The sequence below is a fragment of the Engraulis encrasicolus genome, chromosome 5, assembly GCF_034702125.1.
Source record: "Engraulis encrasicolus isolate BLACKSEA-1 chromosome 5, IST_EnEncr_1.0, whole genome shotgun sequence".
Classification (NCBI taxonomy): domain Eukaryota; kingdom Metazoa; phylum Chordata; class Actinopteri; order Clupeiformes; family Engraulidae; genus Engraulis; species Engraulis encrasicolus.
In genome coordinates, this window is record NC_085861.1 from 24,820,382 (window position 1) to 24,836,405 (window position 16,024).

The 16,024-nt window shown below is 43.6% G+C and overlaps 2 protein-coding genes across 3 annotated transcripts; both read left to right on the forward strand.

Annotated features, from left to right (window-relative positions):
• The first annotated feature begins 1,785 nt into the window (after positions 1 to 1,785).
• Positions 1,786 to 6,433, forward strand: LOC134448429 (uncharacterized). Its single transcript, XM_063198105.1, has 2 exons — positions 1,786 to 2,157; positions 2,883 to 6,433. Exons 1-2 carry the CDS (start codon positions 1,924 to 1,926, stop codon positions 4,164 to 4,166), a joined length of 1,518 nt encoding a protein of 505 aa, XP_063054175.1. The 5' UTR covers positions 1,786 to 1,923; the 3' UTR covers positions 4,167 to 6,433.
• A 90-nt stretch (positions 6,434 to 6,523) lies between these two features.
• Positions 6,524 to 15,389, forward strand: LOC134449184 (solute carrier family 25 member 32-like). Of its 2 annotated transcripts, XM_063199005.1 has the most exons (8): positions 6,554 to 6,613; positions 6,747 to 6,933; positions 7,435 to 7,585; positions 7,694 to 7,779; positions 9,008 to 9,162; positions 12,457 to 12,570; positions 13,650 to 13,795; positions 14,108 to 15,389. In XM_063199005.1, the coding sequence occupies exons 2-8, from the start codon at positions 6,891 to 6,893 to the stop codon at positions 14,229 to 14,231; spliced, it is 819 nt and encodes a 272-aa protein (XP_063055075.1). In that variant the 5' UTR covers positions 6,554 to 6,613; positions 6,747 to 6,890; the 3' UTR covers positions 14,232 to 15,389. The 2 variants fall into 2 exon arrangements, with proteins under 2 accessions (XP_063055074.1, XP_063055075.1); XM_063199004.1 differs by having other exon boundaries at positions 6,524 to 6,933.
• The last annotated feature ends 635 nt before the right edge of the window (positions 15,390 to 16,024 follow it).

Sequence of the window (16,024 nt, forward strand, 5' to 3'; positions counted from 1 at the left end):
GCCTAGGCCAAATGGTGGACTTATAGGCGAGTACATTTAGGGTTTAACCCCAAAAAAATTGATACAAAAGGTTTTTTTATGGATTCTATTACTATTGGACCTGCTAAATGACATATTAAAAATCTAGTAAAATCTGACTTTGGGAAATGAGTTTTTTCAACATAGCTGCCATAGGCTTATTATAAGGGTCAAGAGACACTCCAGGTGAATAGGCCAAAAAATGTAGCTTGCCGATATCACCATGAAACTTAATCTGGTGATTACTCACATATTTGTGAGAAAAAAATGTATTGCAAGTTTTCTGAAATATTATGTGTTAATATGGTAATTTGACTATATCTAATTAAATATGCATTAAATTTCAAAATGCAAAAACTCAAAATCTGAAAAAGCCAAGCTCAAAATTACTCTTTTATTTTGTTTCTAGTAAGCCAGAAGATATCTTCAGAAGAGATAATGGACATCTCTTTTTGTTTTGTAGTAAATCTAAAAATCTTTGTGCAGACTCACCAGCTAGCATTTTTTTTTTCAAAACATGATTATTTAACATCTCTCTTAGATAAATAATTGAGTTTTATGTTTCTCAAGTTCTTCAAGACATTCTTTGAGTCTGGTGGTATCATTCTTAGCATGTATCAAGGGCAAGGTCAGCTGTCCTCAAATCATAGCCTCTCCACAGAGGTGTCCTAAGGGCTGGTGCTGGGACTCCTATTTGCCATGTACACCACATCACTGGGCCATGTTATCTGTTCTCACAGCTTCTCATACTACTGTTACACCGATGAAGCACAGTTACTTTGTGCCAGATGACTCCACGGTCACACACATTTCCACTTGCCTCTCTGAACTATCCACAAGTATGAAGGAATGCAACCTTCAGTTGAGCCTCGCCCAAATGCACTGCTGGTGATCCCAGCCAAAGATTTAGGTTGCCATGATATCGAACTCAATATGGATTCTGCTACTGTTGCCTCATATAAGGCCACAAGAAATCTAAGTGTCATTGTTGATGACCATCTATCATTCTCTGACCACATAGCCTCAGTTTCCCAGTCATGTCCTCTTTTTCATGCCCTAATTGAATACAAGGCCCTGACCCTTGCCTATGAAGCTACAACAGGCCCTACTCTGGCTTACCCGAAAGCTATGCTAAAGCCCTATGTCCTTTCAGGACATTGTCTGTCTCCAGTACCAACCGTTTCACCTTGCCCTCTACTTACACATGTAGTGGCTCCTGTCTATTCAGTTCAGCTGCTGAAAGACCCAAAATACCTAGTGACACCATGATTCATCACTGATGATGTGCCCTAACAAACAACACATGGATATTACCATAGCAGTAGTGTCTTTATCCACCCAAACCTGAAAAAATCCTGAAAACATGTTAGTTCAAGCCTATGTAATTATCATGTAGTAACCTTTATTTTAAAAAACTTTGATCTTGAAAATGACACCTTTCCTGAAGTTAGATTTTCCTAGATTTTTAGTATGTTAGTGAGGACAGCTGGATGTATTGAAATCAGTTGAAAAACCTTTTGTATCAATTTTTTTGGGGTTTGGTGCATTTTGGGCATAGATGTACTCGACTATTACTGATCTGCCAAAACAGTAAGGCCTAATTTTACTGTAATGTGCTTAAATTTGTAAGGGCGTCGCTGTCGCCCCCCTGCGTCCACGTGGCTTGAGAAAAACCCAACCTTAATCGATAGGGGGCACTACTCACTTTCTTTGTTTAAAATTACTACAACAGCGACTTTTATTTTGGCATTGAACGCATCGGTCAGTCATCGCGGTTGCTTGCGTCAAGAATGAAACCGCTGTGCTACTTTGTAATTTCACTAGCCGCCGAATTCTTACAAGTATTTCATTAGGTTTTAGTGTTTTAGCCTCGCTTTGTACAGAACTAGTTGGCGTTATAAAACGATGGAGGAACAATGCACAATGGGCACAATTGACGAAGTCGACGAACAGGAGGAGGAAAGTACAATTGACAAGGAAAGGGAGGAGGAGCTCGCGAGGCTAAAGACGAGGTTGATGTTTACTGTTAAGAGGCGACAAGAAATAATCAGCAATCAGATTTTTGAACGGCGCGTAGCACTCCATAGAAATGTCCGACATCGAAGATTTCTCTACCATAAATATGAGCGGATGCAAAAGGTACGTTTTGGCCTTCGCTTAACTTCCTTGCTACTACAGTCCGACGGGTCAGGGGTGCATCTTGCTGTTGTTGTGTCACACGTTTTATTGTGTGCGTTTTCACACAGTAGGCCATTTTGTTAGTGTGCAGGTTCGTCCATGATGGATCCAAGGTGGACCACAATTCTTGTTGACCATGAACAAGCAAACTAGTCGAGACTAACATCGTTAAATGTTGACAAACAGCTGGGTGGTAAACAACTGTGATGCGCTGCATTGCAGGGTTTTCATGGGGGGCCTCGCCACTTCTGTCTACTAGCAAGCAGCATGTCGAAAATATTTTAGTGTCAGAAAACATTCACTTGTGCAGAGGTGGACAAACTTTATAAGGAAAGTAAAAGTGCTGGATATTTATTTATTTATTTTCAAACCTTTATTTTAGCATTTATTTTACCGTTTGAGATTAAAAAAAATCTCTTCTACAAGGGCGTCCTGGGCTAGTGGCAGCATATCTTGCGAAATTAAAACTTAAGATACATTAATTAATTAATTAATTAATCAATTTAATGAAAACAATTATGAATTGGGCCATGGAACTACTATACATGGCAGGGTTATTGTTCAAACAAGGGACGTTTCTGCCAAAGATAGACCAAAATAAAGGTAAAAGGTAATAGAACAGCTGTTAAAGGCAATTAACATGATTAATATCATCTTTTTTGTCATCGTTTTTGTTACTTTTCCAGCTCAACCCAGCTCCACCTACAATCTCCCTCCTGTCGTCATCGGAGAGCCCGTGCAGCGATGTGTCCACCGTGTCCAGCAACAACAGCCACAGCGACTGCCCCGTCCAGTCGGACTGGTGGGAGCGCGTGGTCCTCCGGGAGTTCGGCCCGCAGGAGTGGCTGCAGCGCTTCCACGTCACCAAGGACACCTTCTACCTGCTCTGCAACACGCTCAAGCCCCAGTTCTCCCAGTCGGGCCTGCTCATGAGCCCCAGCAAGCTCACGCTGCCGCTGGACAAGCGCGTGGCCGTGGCCCTCATTCGGCTGGCCACCAACATGGACTACCACCTGCTGCGCGAGCTGTTCGGCGAGAGCATCTCCACGCTCAGCCAGTGCGTGCGCGAGGTGTGCGACGCCATCATCATGCTGCTCAAGCCGCTCTACATGCACCACCCCGGCGGGCAGGAGCTGGCCGAGACAGCGCGCGCCTTCCACATGAAGTGGGGCTTCCCGCACTGCGTGGGCGTCCTGGACACCCTGCACATCCCCATCCGCTCGCCGCCGGCGCGCTCGCGCGACTGCTGGCTGCGCAAGGACGGCGGCCACTCGGTGGTCATGCAGGGCGTGGTCAACGCCCAGGGCTGCTTCTGGGACGTCTGCGTGGGCTTCCCCGGCGGCACGGAGGACGCCACGGTGCTGCAGAGCTCGGAGCTGTGGATCATGGCCCGCGACGGGGGGCTCTCGCCCCAGCCGCCCCTGATGCTCATGGGCCAGCCGGTGGGCTACCTCCTGCTGGGCGACGAGGGATACCCTTTACACAACTGGCTGATGAAGGCCTACGCGCCCTCGCCGCAGCTCTCCACCTCGCAGCTCAACTTCAACGGGCACCTGAACAACTGCCGCGCCACCATCGACCACGCCTTCCGGCGCCTGCGCGGCCGCTGGCAGTGCTGCCACCGGCGCAGCGAGACCCACCTGGAGCTGGTGCCCATGATGGCGCTGGCCAGCTGCGTGCTGCACAACGTCTGCGAGATGCACGGCGACCCCTTCCGCGACGAGTGGCTGGAGGAGGTGCGCCAGCTGGAGTGCCCGCAGCCCATCATGGGCTCGCCCGCCTACATGGACGACCCCAACGCCGAGCAGGTGCGCGGGCTCCTCTGCAGCTACTTCCAGATGCAGCAGCAGCAGGGCAAGATGCCCCCGCTGGAGCCCGAGGCCCTGGTGGTGGGCGGCGTGGCGTTCCCCCCGCACTCGTACGGGGCCCCCCCGCCGCCCGCTCACGGCGGGATGCTCAACCTGTCCTAGATATATACAGTAGCAAGTTGGAGTTGGAGTTGGAGAGAGGCTCAACCTGTCATGGGGAAAATATATTCATTAGTTACAATCTAGGGCCACACATTCCAATTGACCTTGTTTTATCTGGGGCCTGTACCAAGAAACTGGTTCAGGAGTAAACCAGGTTAAGTTAAGAGGTAAATCATCTAATGGAAGAGCCTGGCAAAGAAAGTGGATCTAACAAGAAGCGTCATTTTGTTTCTTTTTTCCGGTATCCACTTTATGTCGGGTGAACGCCCCTTTAGGAGACCTTCGGTTAGGAGACCTTCGGAGTCCTGAGGTTGAGAATCAATGAAGTCCCCTCACCGCTGTAGATGGCGGTAGCGCACGTCTTGCGCAAACACCTCAAAAAGAGCAGAAGAAGTAGGGGACAACGCCCCCTTAGGAGACCCAACTTGAGCACACGCTTTTGCATTGAGTGGGCGTGTTTTGCGATATCTTGCTCTGATTCAGTATTTTTGAGCCTGGCTTACTCCTGAACCAGCTTGTTACTAGTATAGCTCCCTGTCCAGTTCAACCAGGTGATCACCTGGCCGAATTGGACTCGTTAAAACCAAGTCATTGGGAATGTGTGGCACTGGCTTGTTACTAATGAATCCATTTTGCCCATCACTGGTCATAAATACAGAACCAAGTGCAGTTACAGCAGAACAGAGGTGTCATTCCTCCGGGTCCAGGAGGTAAAAACCTTGCCGCAAACTTGATCCCGGTTTTTCTATTGAGAGGTCTGCATACCTGAGATCTTTTTTGTTTTTGTTTGTTTGTTTTATTCCATGGCCACCATTGAGGTCTTCAAGACATGGTTCTGCCATGTAATAAAACAGAAAATGAATAACACTCTAGAATAAAGGTTACTTTTAGCTTTATTAACGATTTATTAACATTTATTAATGCTGCCGTCTGTAGGGTTTCTTGTTGACGTGCATAAAGCCTCGATTCTGGCATTGAGGCAGTTGTGCATGAATCGGCAGAACACCCAAAGCTGAAAACTGCTAAATCTGCGCTAAATGCATGTAATTTCCAATTTTAACAGAAAATGTTAGAAGTGCTGAACAAACTTCCTATCCCGTCCTCAAAAATGCCAGGGAAGTTGTATGGTTGGGCAGCTACCCACACCTCTGAACCTGTTTGATTAAGCTAACCAAAAGAGCGCTGACATTTTGTAAACAAGACTACAGGCTTTGGCAGGAGTTGGAGAACTTAAGAGGCTATTTTCTATACTTCTGTACTACTGATGTGTGGTTGCCTCCCGGACACTTCTTTACCCAGTGGTTTCATCTCTTGCTGTTTGGACAAACTTCCAAGACTGGTGCTGCTGCTGTGCTGTTGTGTATGTTGTGTTAACATTGCATTTCTTACACAATTACATACGTTTGCAAATATTTGGTTGATAATTAGCTCATTTATAAAGCTTCACAACGGACTGTTATTCTGAAGTGTTGCTTAAAAAAAGGATTTCAAGTGTGTGAACCTCTCAATCTAACCTGAGTTGGCCTTTGTCCTGCACATTGACCAAGGATGTGCATAACTGTTCTCTTTAACAAACTAGGTCCTACCAGCTCTGAGTGAGTTGATCATAATGAACTCTCAAAGCAGGTACACAAGTCACATAGTGAGGTAACCTGTGTTGGAAGGGAACTGCGCCAGGGTTTTTACGTCTGAACTGGTGTTATACACCTCTGCGAACAGAGACATTTATTGAGGTTTTCTGGGATCTGTGGTTACACACCAGTGACTGGGGGATTTTTCTGTGGGGCTGTGACACATTCTGTGGGAACATTTTGAAGCGTCGTCTTGTCCTTGTCAGAAGCTGTTACCGCCACATAGTGAAAAAGGCCAAATTGTGTGTTATTTTTATTTTATTTTTTACAATGGCTGAATGGATGGTTTTCTAGATGGTTTTCTGAATGGTTGGTTTTCTGAATGGTTGGTTTTCTGGAGCATGTTTGCTGCCAAAGTTTATTAGTTTAACAAACCCTTAGACGTGTCTATATTAGGGGAAATTTAATGTAGTTTGTTCGTTCTTTTTATATATTTGGACGTAATATGATATTACAATCAATCTACATACTGCTATTTGCATAATGTGTTATGTCTACCCCTGCTATCCTGTCAGCACAAATGCTAATTCTGTATTGGGCTTGTGGAATTATGTATGAGTAGAATTAAATGAAAATGTCAGTTTTCCAGCGAATGTTTGAAAATGTGCTTTTCATATTAAAAAGAAAAAAAATCAACTGCTGTGAATTTAGTTCTTTTTGAAGACTTTTGTTATGACACGTCCCTTGCCTCTGACCCCGCCAATGGGCGTGGTGACGTTGCAGCTCCTTCAGTCTGCATCTGCGGCTAGTCTCACACGCTAGTTAGCTACCTTAGCTTCCACCTATGGGCACAACAGAGAAGGTCATAGTTGAAATGTGGGTTCGAATAATTACTTAACATACGCATTATGGTCATGACTTGACATATAGACGTTTGTAAATTGTTATACTTTGCTTTTTGTCGTGTACATTTTCGAAGTTGACAACCATGAGCCCCGCGTCTACTCAGGGCACGACTGTGAATGCAGCCCTTCCAATAACCCCGGAGAAGGCTGGCAGCCCCAAAACGGTGACAGAATCGTTTCTGCGACTCGTAAGCCATGTCAAAGTTGAAAATCTGGTGGCCGGATTAAGTGGGGGAGTTGTGTCAACGATGATTCTGCATCCACTGGATCTAGTCAAAATTAGATTCGCAGGTAAGGGACATTGCTTGTTGCACAAGTTGTAAAGCAGTCGTTGTTGATGTACTGAATCCATATACCACATGGGCTATGAAGTGTTGCATCACACAAGATACGGAGATGTGAAGTGTCTAGTGTCATGCATGCATGCACGCATATGTTAAAGGTCTATTAACTGTCTGTCATGCCATCTAGCACTTCATGTTCGCACGTGTCAAATGAAAGGAAAATAATCTCTCGAGAGCCTGCCAAAGACGGCCAGCAGTAAATGTCAGATTTGTAGTCATTTTTATTATTTCAGTGTTAGCGGCTTCTTGACAGCTCTGACAGTCTTCTTGACTGACAGGGACAACAGCTGGTTAAGGCATTGCATTGTACACGTCTATGGATATGGATTCACATATTGATGCTTAGCTCTAATGTGTGTGTGTGTGTGTGTGTGTGTGTGTGTGTGTGTGTGTGTGTGTGTGTGTGTGTGTGTGTGTGTGTGTGTGTGTGTGCGCATTGCCCTGGCAGTAAGTGATGGCCTTCAGCTAAGGCCTAAGTACAGTGGCATAGTGAACTGTATGAGAAGCATCTGGCAACAAGAAGGACTCCGAGGACTGTACCAGGGTGTGACACCTAACATCTGGGGAGCTGGAGCCTCATGGGGACTGTATTTCTTCTTGTAAGTGACTATGGTCGTTCTGTCAAGTAATTATTTGATTGCGTGGGTGCCATTGCACTTTGCACACTGTTTTTTTTCAGTGTCCTATAAACATGGTTTCTCTTTCAGTTACAACGCCATCAAAGCGTACACCAAAGAAGGTCGCCAGACCGAATTGAGTGCCACAGAGCACATGCTTTCAGCGGCGCAGGCAGGTCAGTACTGCTCCAGTCTGGTTCCCGTGGACACAGCTGTGTCAGGGTGGTGTCTTGTGAAATGTGCCTTTTTTTAAATCTGCAAGTCTCCAAACGTAGAGGTCATCTGGGGTCAGGCATGCCACTCCCCCCATTGACACACCCCTTTGCTGAATGAAATGGTTCTGTTCATGCACCACACCAGGGGTGAATTTCTCAAAACCAAAGTTGCTTACTACATTAGCTACTTTGTTGTTTTCAATACATTTTCCCATTGGCAACTACCGAAGTTGCTAACAGGCTAACAACTTCTCTATTGAGAAACTCACCCCAGGGCAGCCAATTGGGGTCGGTGGTGGAGGGGCAAAGGGGTCAGTTGTCACGGGCCCAGTTCTCATTACATCAGTGGCGGAACAATTTCACACAGGGCCCCAGGGCAAAACACTGATATAGCCCCCCACACGGCCATAATAAGGCCCCCGCCACCAATTCTGGAGGGCCCTGGGCATAGGGACAAATGCCCTGCTTGCCCCCGCTATAGCTCTGCCCCTGTACTACATAGTATGTTATGTGATGGTGTCTGTTCAGATTACTTTGTCCTGGGCCTGGCCAAAACTGTCTGCAGCCCTGCTACTCACTCATACATTGTTCAAGAGACCACTCATATAGACCTACCAATCCATTGTAAATCTTTCAATCCTTATGCCATTTGAGTAGTTTTAAGTATTCTGTTCAGCTCAAAATTTGGCAGCTATTCCTTTGTAAGTGAAAGGACATGGCCATTCCTTACGCCCTGATTGACGGTAATTAGATTATCCCCCTTCAAAAAAAACCCACCTCATGATTTTACGTCTACTATATCACCCCCATGTGACATTAATAAAAGCATAATTAATTTGAACTCTTCCGGTAGGGTTGCATAGACATCCCCTAGTGTGCAGACCTTGCGGTCACACTTCTTAAATGAGTCCCTGTGCAATTTAATTGCCCTCCATTAAAGTCAATTACATGAACAATGGCTTATAGCTTCCCGGAGCTCTACAATAATGATCGGCCATTTTGTGAAAGGTATTGAGTTGGACAGCGAGTTCGCTGAGGATAATCTTTGTGTATACTTCTTTTGACAGCCATTGAAGGAGTCTTTATTATAGCAGAGAACCCATGTGTGAAACAGAAAAGTGTGTTCATCATTGAACACACGAATAATTGCGATACCGTTCCAACACATTTTCTTTTTCTTTCTTCAAAGGCATGTTGACAATGTGCATAACCAATCCTATCTGGGTGACCAAGACACAGCTAGTGCTCCAGTACAGTGCAGACCGCAGTAGGAAACAGTACAAGGGCATGGTGGATGCACTCGTCAAGATCTACAAGAGTGAGGGAATACCTGGACTATATCGGGTAGGATCACACACACACACACACACACACACACACACACACACACACACACACACACACACACACACACACACACACACACATTTTAATTACTTAATTTGTGTAAACAATTCATAACATGTACATAAGCATAAGGACATAAATGTTACAGATCTGCTTGCGTTAACGATGGTAATTACAACGCAAGAATTTACAGCAGTTTTGGAGGCGCTCACAACTCCGGTCTTAGCATGTACGCCATGTTGGAAGCGCATGAGGGTGTACACACACACACACACACACACAATGATACAAAGATGTTTATCTGCATGCATACATATGCAAATATGATTACGTTTGCACATGCAAAGTACATGAAGTAATGCATGTCGGAGTACTGGATTTAGATTGAGATGATCTTATGATGCTTATGCATGCACACTCTTTGTCTTTCCATATGCATAAACCTTAACATTTACATTATGTCAATCTACACTGTGTGCAGAATTATTAGGCAAACATGTTTTTTGACCATATTGTCCATTTTATGCGTATTTTCCGCCACCAACCTTTATGAACATGAAAACCTATTTGATTTAAGCATTCCAGATCATGCATATGTGTATAATAAGATGGGGATGTGATAAAAGGAGCCCAACACCCAATATCCGGTGTGCATAATTATTAGGCAACTTTGCTTTCTTCTGGGAAAATGGTCCATAAAAGAGATCTAACAAACTCTGAAAAGTCTATAAACAATTCTGAAGTCTTCCAGAGGGATGTGGCTGTCTCGAAATTGGCAAGATGTTGGTCACGTTAGCACAGAAGTATCAAATGCACAGTTACAAAGTCATCAGTCTAACATGAAATGTCACTGCCAAAAATTAAGAAGAATTTAAGGTAAAACTACAAGAAAAGTGTTACCCTGCAGTGCTATCATATTCCAGAATGCAAACTTACATCATGTGTCCAGAAGAACAGGTTGTTGAGCACTCAGAGACATAGCCAAGGTAAGAAGGGATGACACCAGACAACCATTTAACAAGTTAATTAAGTCAAGACTGGGTCAAGAAATACCCTAGGACAGAGTTTTCAAAGGTATTATGGACTGGTGAAAGTGACTATTGACAGATAGGGTGGATGAGCCCATAGCTGGATCTGTGAGGAAAACGTTTGCATCTTTCAAGAAGACAATGGTATTTATGCAGTATTCTGCTGGCATTTGAGTAGAACTCAGGAACTCATCTGAGTGTGCACATTACCAATCTAGCTATGGGCCCATCGATCTTGTCCATTAACAGTCACTTTCACAAGTTCATAAAACCATTGACAAAATTGTCTGAAGACCTTTCTTGACCCAGTCTTGACTTACTTTTCTTGTTGAGTGGTCTTCAGGTTACAACCTGTTTTAACTTGGCCATGTCTCTGAGTGCTGAATACAATGTTTTTCTGGACACTCAATGTAGGTTCAGTTCTGGAATAATATAAATAACAGCACTGCAGGGTAACATTTTTGTGGTAGTTTCACCTTCAATTCTTCTCAATCCGGCAGTTACTTTGTTAGCACAATGTATGTGACACTGATGGCTTCGTAACGGTGCATTAGATGGATATGAACAATATCTGGGCAATTTCAAGACAGTCACATCCCTCTGGAAGACTTCAAAATTGTTTATAGACTTTTCAGAGTTTGTTAGATCTCATTTTTGGCCTATTTTCCCAGAGGAAAACAAAGTTGCCTAATAATTATGCACACCTGATATAGGGTATTGGGCTCCTTCGATCACGCCATCTCTTAATATACAAATATGCATGACCTGGAATGCTTAAATCCTATAGGTGTTCATGTCCATAGAGGTTGGTGGCGGAAAATATGCATAAAATGGACAATATGGTCAAAAAACATGTTTGCCTAATAATTCTGCACACAGTGTATATTCAGTGCTCAGACGGGCACACAGTACCTCAAAGTAGTGATGTTACCTCTGACTCTCCTGCTTCGGCGCTTGTCTCGAGAAATTGAAAAAAACAAAACAAAGTTTGCATCGGTGTTGTACCGACGCTTGATTCGCTGTGTATTGATCATATGATTAGTGACGTTTGAATCAATTTTCTGCTTCAAATGTAACGCGATGACTCGAGATGGAATTGAAAGGGTTGCGCATTGAAGTTGTTCAAAGAGTGGTGCACGATTCCATGATTGTAGTCGCCTAGTCTGAATAATTCCACGCATAAAAGCAGAATTAAGGAAAGTGTGCTCTATATAATTTGACCTCTTGAAATGCAACATTTAAAAGTAAAACGTCATTATAAAGTGATTTCTGTAAATCCGCCCTGTGACAACACTGTGTAAGAGACCACTTGTTTTGCAAGCGAGAAGAGACTCGACCGTGGTGTAGTGGTTAAGGTGCTGCGCTCTGATTGAAGAGATTGCATCTTCAATTCCTGCTCCAGGCATGATGATACCATTGACATGGAATTCGATGGTCCAGAATTCTAGTTGACATGATCATAGTCTTAAAGGTATATTGTAAGCTGTATTTGGATAAAATATTACTCCAGTTAACTGTAATGCAACGTGGCAAACTGACTAGGATCGTTTTATGCCCACTATGGTCACAGTTCAGTGACTAAAATACACAACGAAAGCCATTAACTTGTGCAAAAAGCAAACGTGAAAGCAATCTTTTCTTTTCTTTTCAAGCATCCATTTATTTATTTTTTTAAATTTATTTTTATTTTTGGTTGAAACTTCAATTCAGCGTTTTTGCCAGCAGATGTCATCATAGAGTATGGAGCGCTTCAAAGCGCGAACCATTTTTCAATACAATTTATATTGCTTGCTATTAAAGCTTCAAAGCTTCATTTTGCCATCACTACCTCAAAGCATATTTAAAACACAGATATTCTATGAGGCAAACATATGTGTAAACTTGTTGATCAACTTTTCTGAAGGGTACCATGAGTGTGCAAGTGTTTTCTAGTACTGGCTTGAATTCCAGGTTGACTGGTTTATTCCTGTACCCCAACATTAGATAACATTGTGGGGAGATTGCATAAGCTGCATGGTGAAATTCAGCAGATGACCACTAGGAGGTGTACTGTACCACTGAATCATTTTTTGTGTTTGAACAGGGTCATAATACAGCAAAACCAGCAGCAGAAACAAATTATTTCTATAGAAAAATACATAATGGATAGAATGTTAGATCAAGTGTCCTCACTTGCAATTGTTATATCCTGTTGTCTGACCAATATCATCTCTCTCTCTCTCTCTCTCTCTCTCGCTCTCTCTCTCTCTCTCTCTCCCCACAGGGGTTTGTGCCAGGCCTTTTCGGAACGTCTCATGGTGCACTACAGTTTATGGCCTACGAGGAGCTAAAGAGAGATTATAACAAGTACAGAAATAAGACGTCTGACGCAAAATTGGTGAGTAATTCTGGCCAGTCACTTAGTCCATCAAACATTGTTTGTTGTTGACACACAGCAGTGGCCTCTGGCGGAGACTCCAGGACGATTCATCGCTGAAAATGAAACATAGCCTGCTTTTATATCTCTGGAGCCCAGGTGGAGTCGTGTTTGAAAGCAACACAAAGACGCTGTGATTCACACTTAAAAGAACAGTCCACCTCATTTCAGGAAATTGCTCATATCTAATTCAGCCCCGGTAAAATATGAGAATAAATAGGATTTTTTTCTCTATGTGTTCGCATTGCCTAGTTTAATTGTTCAGCCATATCAATGGAAGTCTATGGAACCAAACAAAACATCATCAAATGTACTTATAAACCTCTTTAAAATTAATTTAAAATTCATCATAGTGAAAAAACAGCTATTTAATTCTGTCCAGTGGTCACTTGTGGCTTGATGCTAATGGTTCTATCCACTTCCAGTGATTATGCTAAGCTATGCTAATAATTCTAATACTAATAAGTCGATGTACTGAACACACTGTGAAGAAAATTATGTGCATATTCATGTTTAATACTTGGAAAAACTGCCAGGGTCCCCACGGGTCATGGAATTTCTGGAATATCATGGACTTTCATAAAAGTTTTTCCTGTCATGGAAAGTCATGGAATTTTACCATTTTGCATGCACAGGCATGGAATATCATGGAATTTTCTTAACAGTTGTGTAGAAGCAAAAACATTTTTGTTTGGTATATAACATTGTTTCCTACTGGTTATACTAGAACTCTTCGCCAGAGACGGCTTGATTTGACGCTGTAATGTGCAATATTCTAGAATGCAATGAGCCCACCTAAGTCTGGCGATGGCTCTGCGTTGGCTCTAGGGGTGAAGACAATCTTTTGTTTAATGTCCTTTCTTTTTACGGAAGTGGTCATGGAAATTCAGTTTTTTGGGTCTGGAAAGTCATGGAAAATCATGGAATGTTATATCTGAATTAGAGTGGGAACCCTGAACTGCACATACGTGTGTGAAAATCAAAAAGGGTGGACTATTTCTTTAACCTCTCCTCTGTGATTTATTCCTCTGTCTTGTCAGGATCCACTGGAGTATATCGCAATGGCGGCTCTCTCCAAAATATTTGCTGTAGCCACCACGTACCCCTATCAAGTAGTCCGAGCTCGTTTACAGGACCAGCACAACAAATACAATGGCCTGGTGGACGTTATCAGGAGAACCTGGAGGTAATCTAAGGACAAACATGTAGCAATAGTAACACACACACACACACACACACACACACACACACACACACACACACACACACACACACACACACACACACACACACACACACAGTGTACATACACACACACACACTCACAAATACACACACCAACGTTAGCTGCCCCATATGACCTTGAAAAATTCATGAACTGAATCGATTGGGACTGGGTTTTTTTCCCTCTTTTTCCCCACTGAGCTGGCGTGGAAAAATAAATGTATGCCAAGTCAATATTTTCATTGCATTTCATTCATGTCCCCACCCCCTGCAGGAACGAAGGCGCGGTGGGCTTCTACAAAGGGATCGGGCCCAACCTCATCCGCGTGACGCCCGCCTGTTGCATCACCTTCGTGGTGTACGAGAACGTCTCGCGTTTCCTCCTGGGTGTCAGCTAGCGAGCTGCCTCCATTGCGGAGTTCCTGGACGGCGGTGACAGTGGCAGTGGCAGTGATGATGGTGGCGACAGTAGCAGTGCGGAACTCTCAGGGAAGAAAGCCAGCCGGGCGGGCAGGGAAGGCAGTTCGTCCTAACGAATAACCAAGCTGGCAAAACAAAAGAACTGTGGGAAACCTCTGCACTCCTTCGTTTGGATGGTACTAAAAAGCAAGGCTCAAGACGTGCAGCAGTTCGGGACGCGGATGCATGCATGTGTGCATATGTATGTGCATTTGCGTCGGTGCATGTGGCATAGCATTTCAGACTGTCATTGTCGTTGTTTGCATTGCACTGAACAAGCATTTGACATTTAACAAAGCAGGCAGAGTGAAAAGCCGTCCTCCAGTCCGCACACATACAGCACCAACAATGGACAAGCAAGCAAGCCAGCAAACAAACAAATGCATAATACTGTGCCACTGTGCTGCACCACTTTACACAAAGTGCTCGTGGAATAAGCACATCCATAAAAGGGTCACTGGGGTTGTAAGTGTTTGTGTGTGTGTTTGTGTGTGTGTGTGTGTGTGTGTGTGTGTGTGTGTGTGTGTGTGTGTGTGTGTGTGTGTGTGTGTGTGTGTGTGTGTGTGTGTGTGTAATGTATATGAGTGAGAGAGAAAAAGAGTGTGTGTGTGTGTGTTTTTTGTGTGTGTGTGTGTGTGTAATGTATATGAGTGAGAGAGAAAAAGTGTGTGTGTGTGTGTGTATGAGTGAGAGAGAAAAAGAGAGTGTGTGTGTGTGTGTGTGTGTGTTTGTGTTTGTGTGTGTTTGTGTGTGTGTATATGAGTGAGAGAGAAAAAGAGTGTGTGTGTGTGTGTGTTTGTGTGTGTGTATATGAGTGAGAGAGAAAAAGAGAGAGGGTGTGTGTGTGTGTGTGTGTTACGGAGGTAAGGAGGGAAAGGGAGGGTGAGTATAATATTGGGTCGGGGTGTCATTGTATGGAGTGTGTCGGTTGCCACGACAGGAGGAAGTGAGGCGCTTTTGTGTTGCGCTAGCAGGGCCAGCGCGGTGACATATCAAAGCAAAGGCCCAAGGCAGCAGTTACACCAGGGAGCCTAATGGATTTTTTTCGGCAACCGAAAATCATTTCATGTCATATTAAAAATGTATGGACGAGGTTACTGGTGTAATATTAATGTTTCTTTGGTGCAAGTGCCTCAAAAAAAAAAAAAAAAAATCATGAAAAAAAAAACTGTCAGAAGAAGGAGTTAACGCACTGACTGTGTGAGAGAATACAGATTGTGAAGTGACATGTGCTGTATTAAATAAGACTTATTATGATACCACACCATTTTTACTCTACTATCTGTCAAGTGAAACTTTGTAGATTAGTTTTCACCCCCAGGGCACTTGTAAGAAATGTATTATGAGGATATGTGCATACAATATACGTATTTTAAAATGACACCTCTGTCACAAAAAATTGGCCAATATTTTCTGAAATGTGTACTTCCCAATCTTTGAACTGTTACGAGCCATTTTAATCATGAATATTAAACGAAATGGAACAAGAATCAGCTTAGAGACTTTCTCAAGCCGAAGCAGAAAAAAACCCCAAGATAAACAGATCCTCCACTTAAATCGAAAGCCCTCGTACAACTGGGATCAGTCTTGCTCGGGTGGATATCACAATGTCTAAACGGCATTGTTTTGCAGAAAAGGCGACACCCTCAAAGGCACCTCGAAGTCTAATTATCCGACACTCTAAGGAAAACCAGATGTCACAGCCCAGTAACCCAGCCTGTTAACACAGAAA

Excerpts from the sequence above, each read along its gene's own strand:
- LOC134449184 (XM_063199004.1), top strand. The coding sequence starts at position 6,726 with ATGAGCCCCGCGTCTACTCAGGGCACGACTGTGAATGCAGCCCTTCCA. Across the intron at positions 7,586-7,693 it reads TGGGGACTGTATTTCTTCTT|TTACAACGCCATCAAAGCGT; the intron begins GTAAGTGACTAT and ends TTTCTCTTTCAG. Across the intron at positions 13,796-14,107 it reads GTTATCAGGAGAACCTGGAG|GAACGAAGGCGCGGTGGGCT; the intron begins GTAATCTAAGGA and ends CACCCCCTGCAG.
- LOC134448429 (XM_063198105.1), top strand. The coding sequence starts at position 1,924 with ATGGAGGAACAATGCACAATGGGCACAATTGACGAAGTCGACGAACAG. Across the intron at positions 2,158-2,882 it reads AATATGAGCGGATGCAAAAG|CTCAACCCAGCTCCACCTAC; the intron begins GTACGTTTTGGC and ends TTACTTTTCCAG.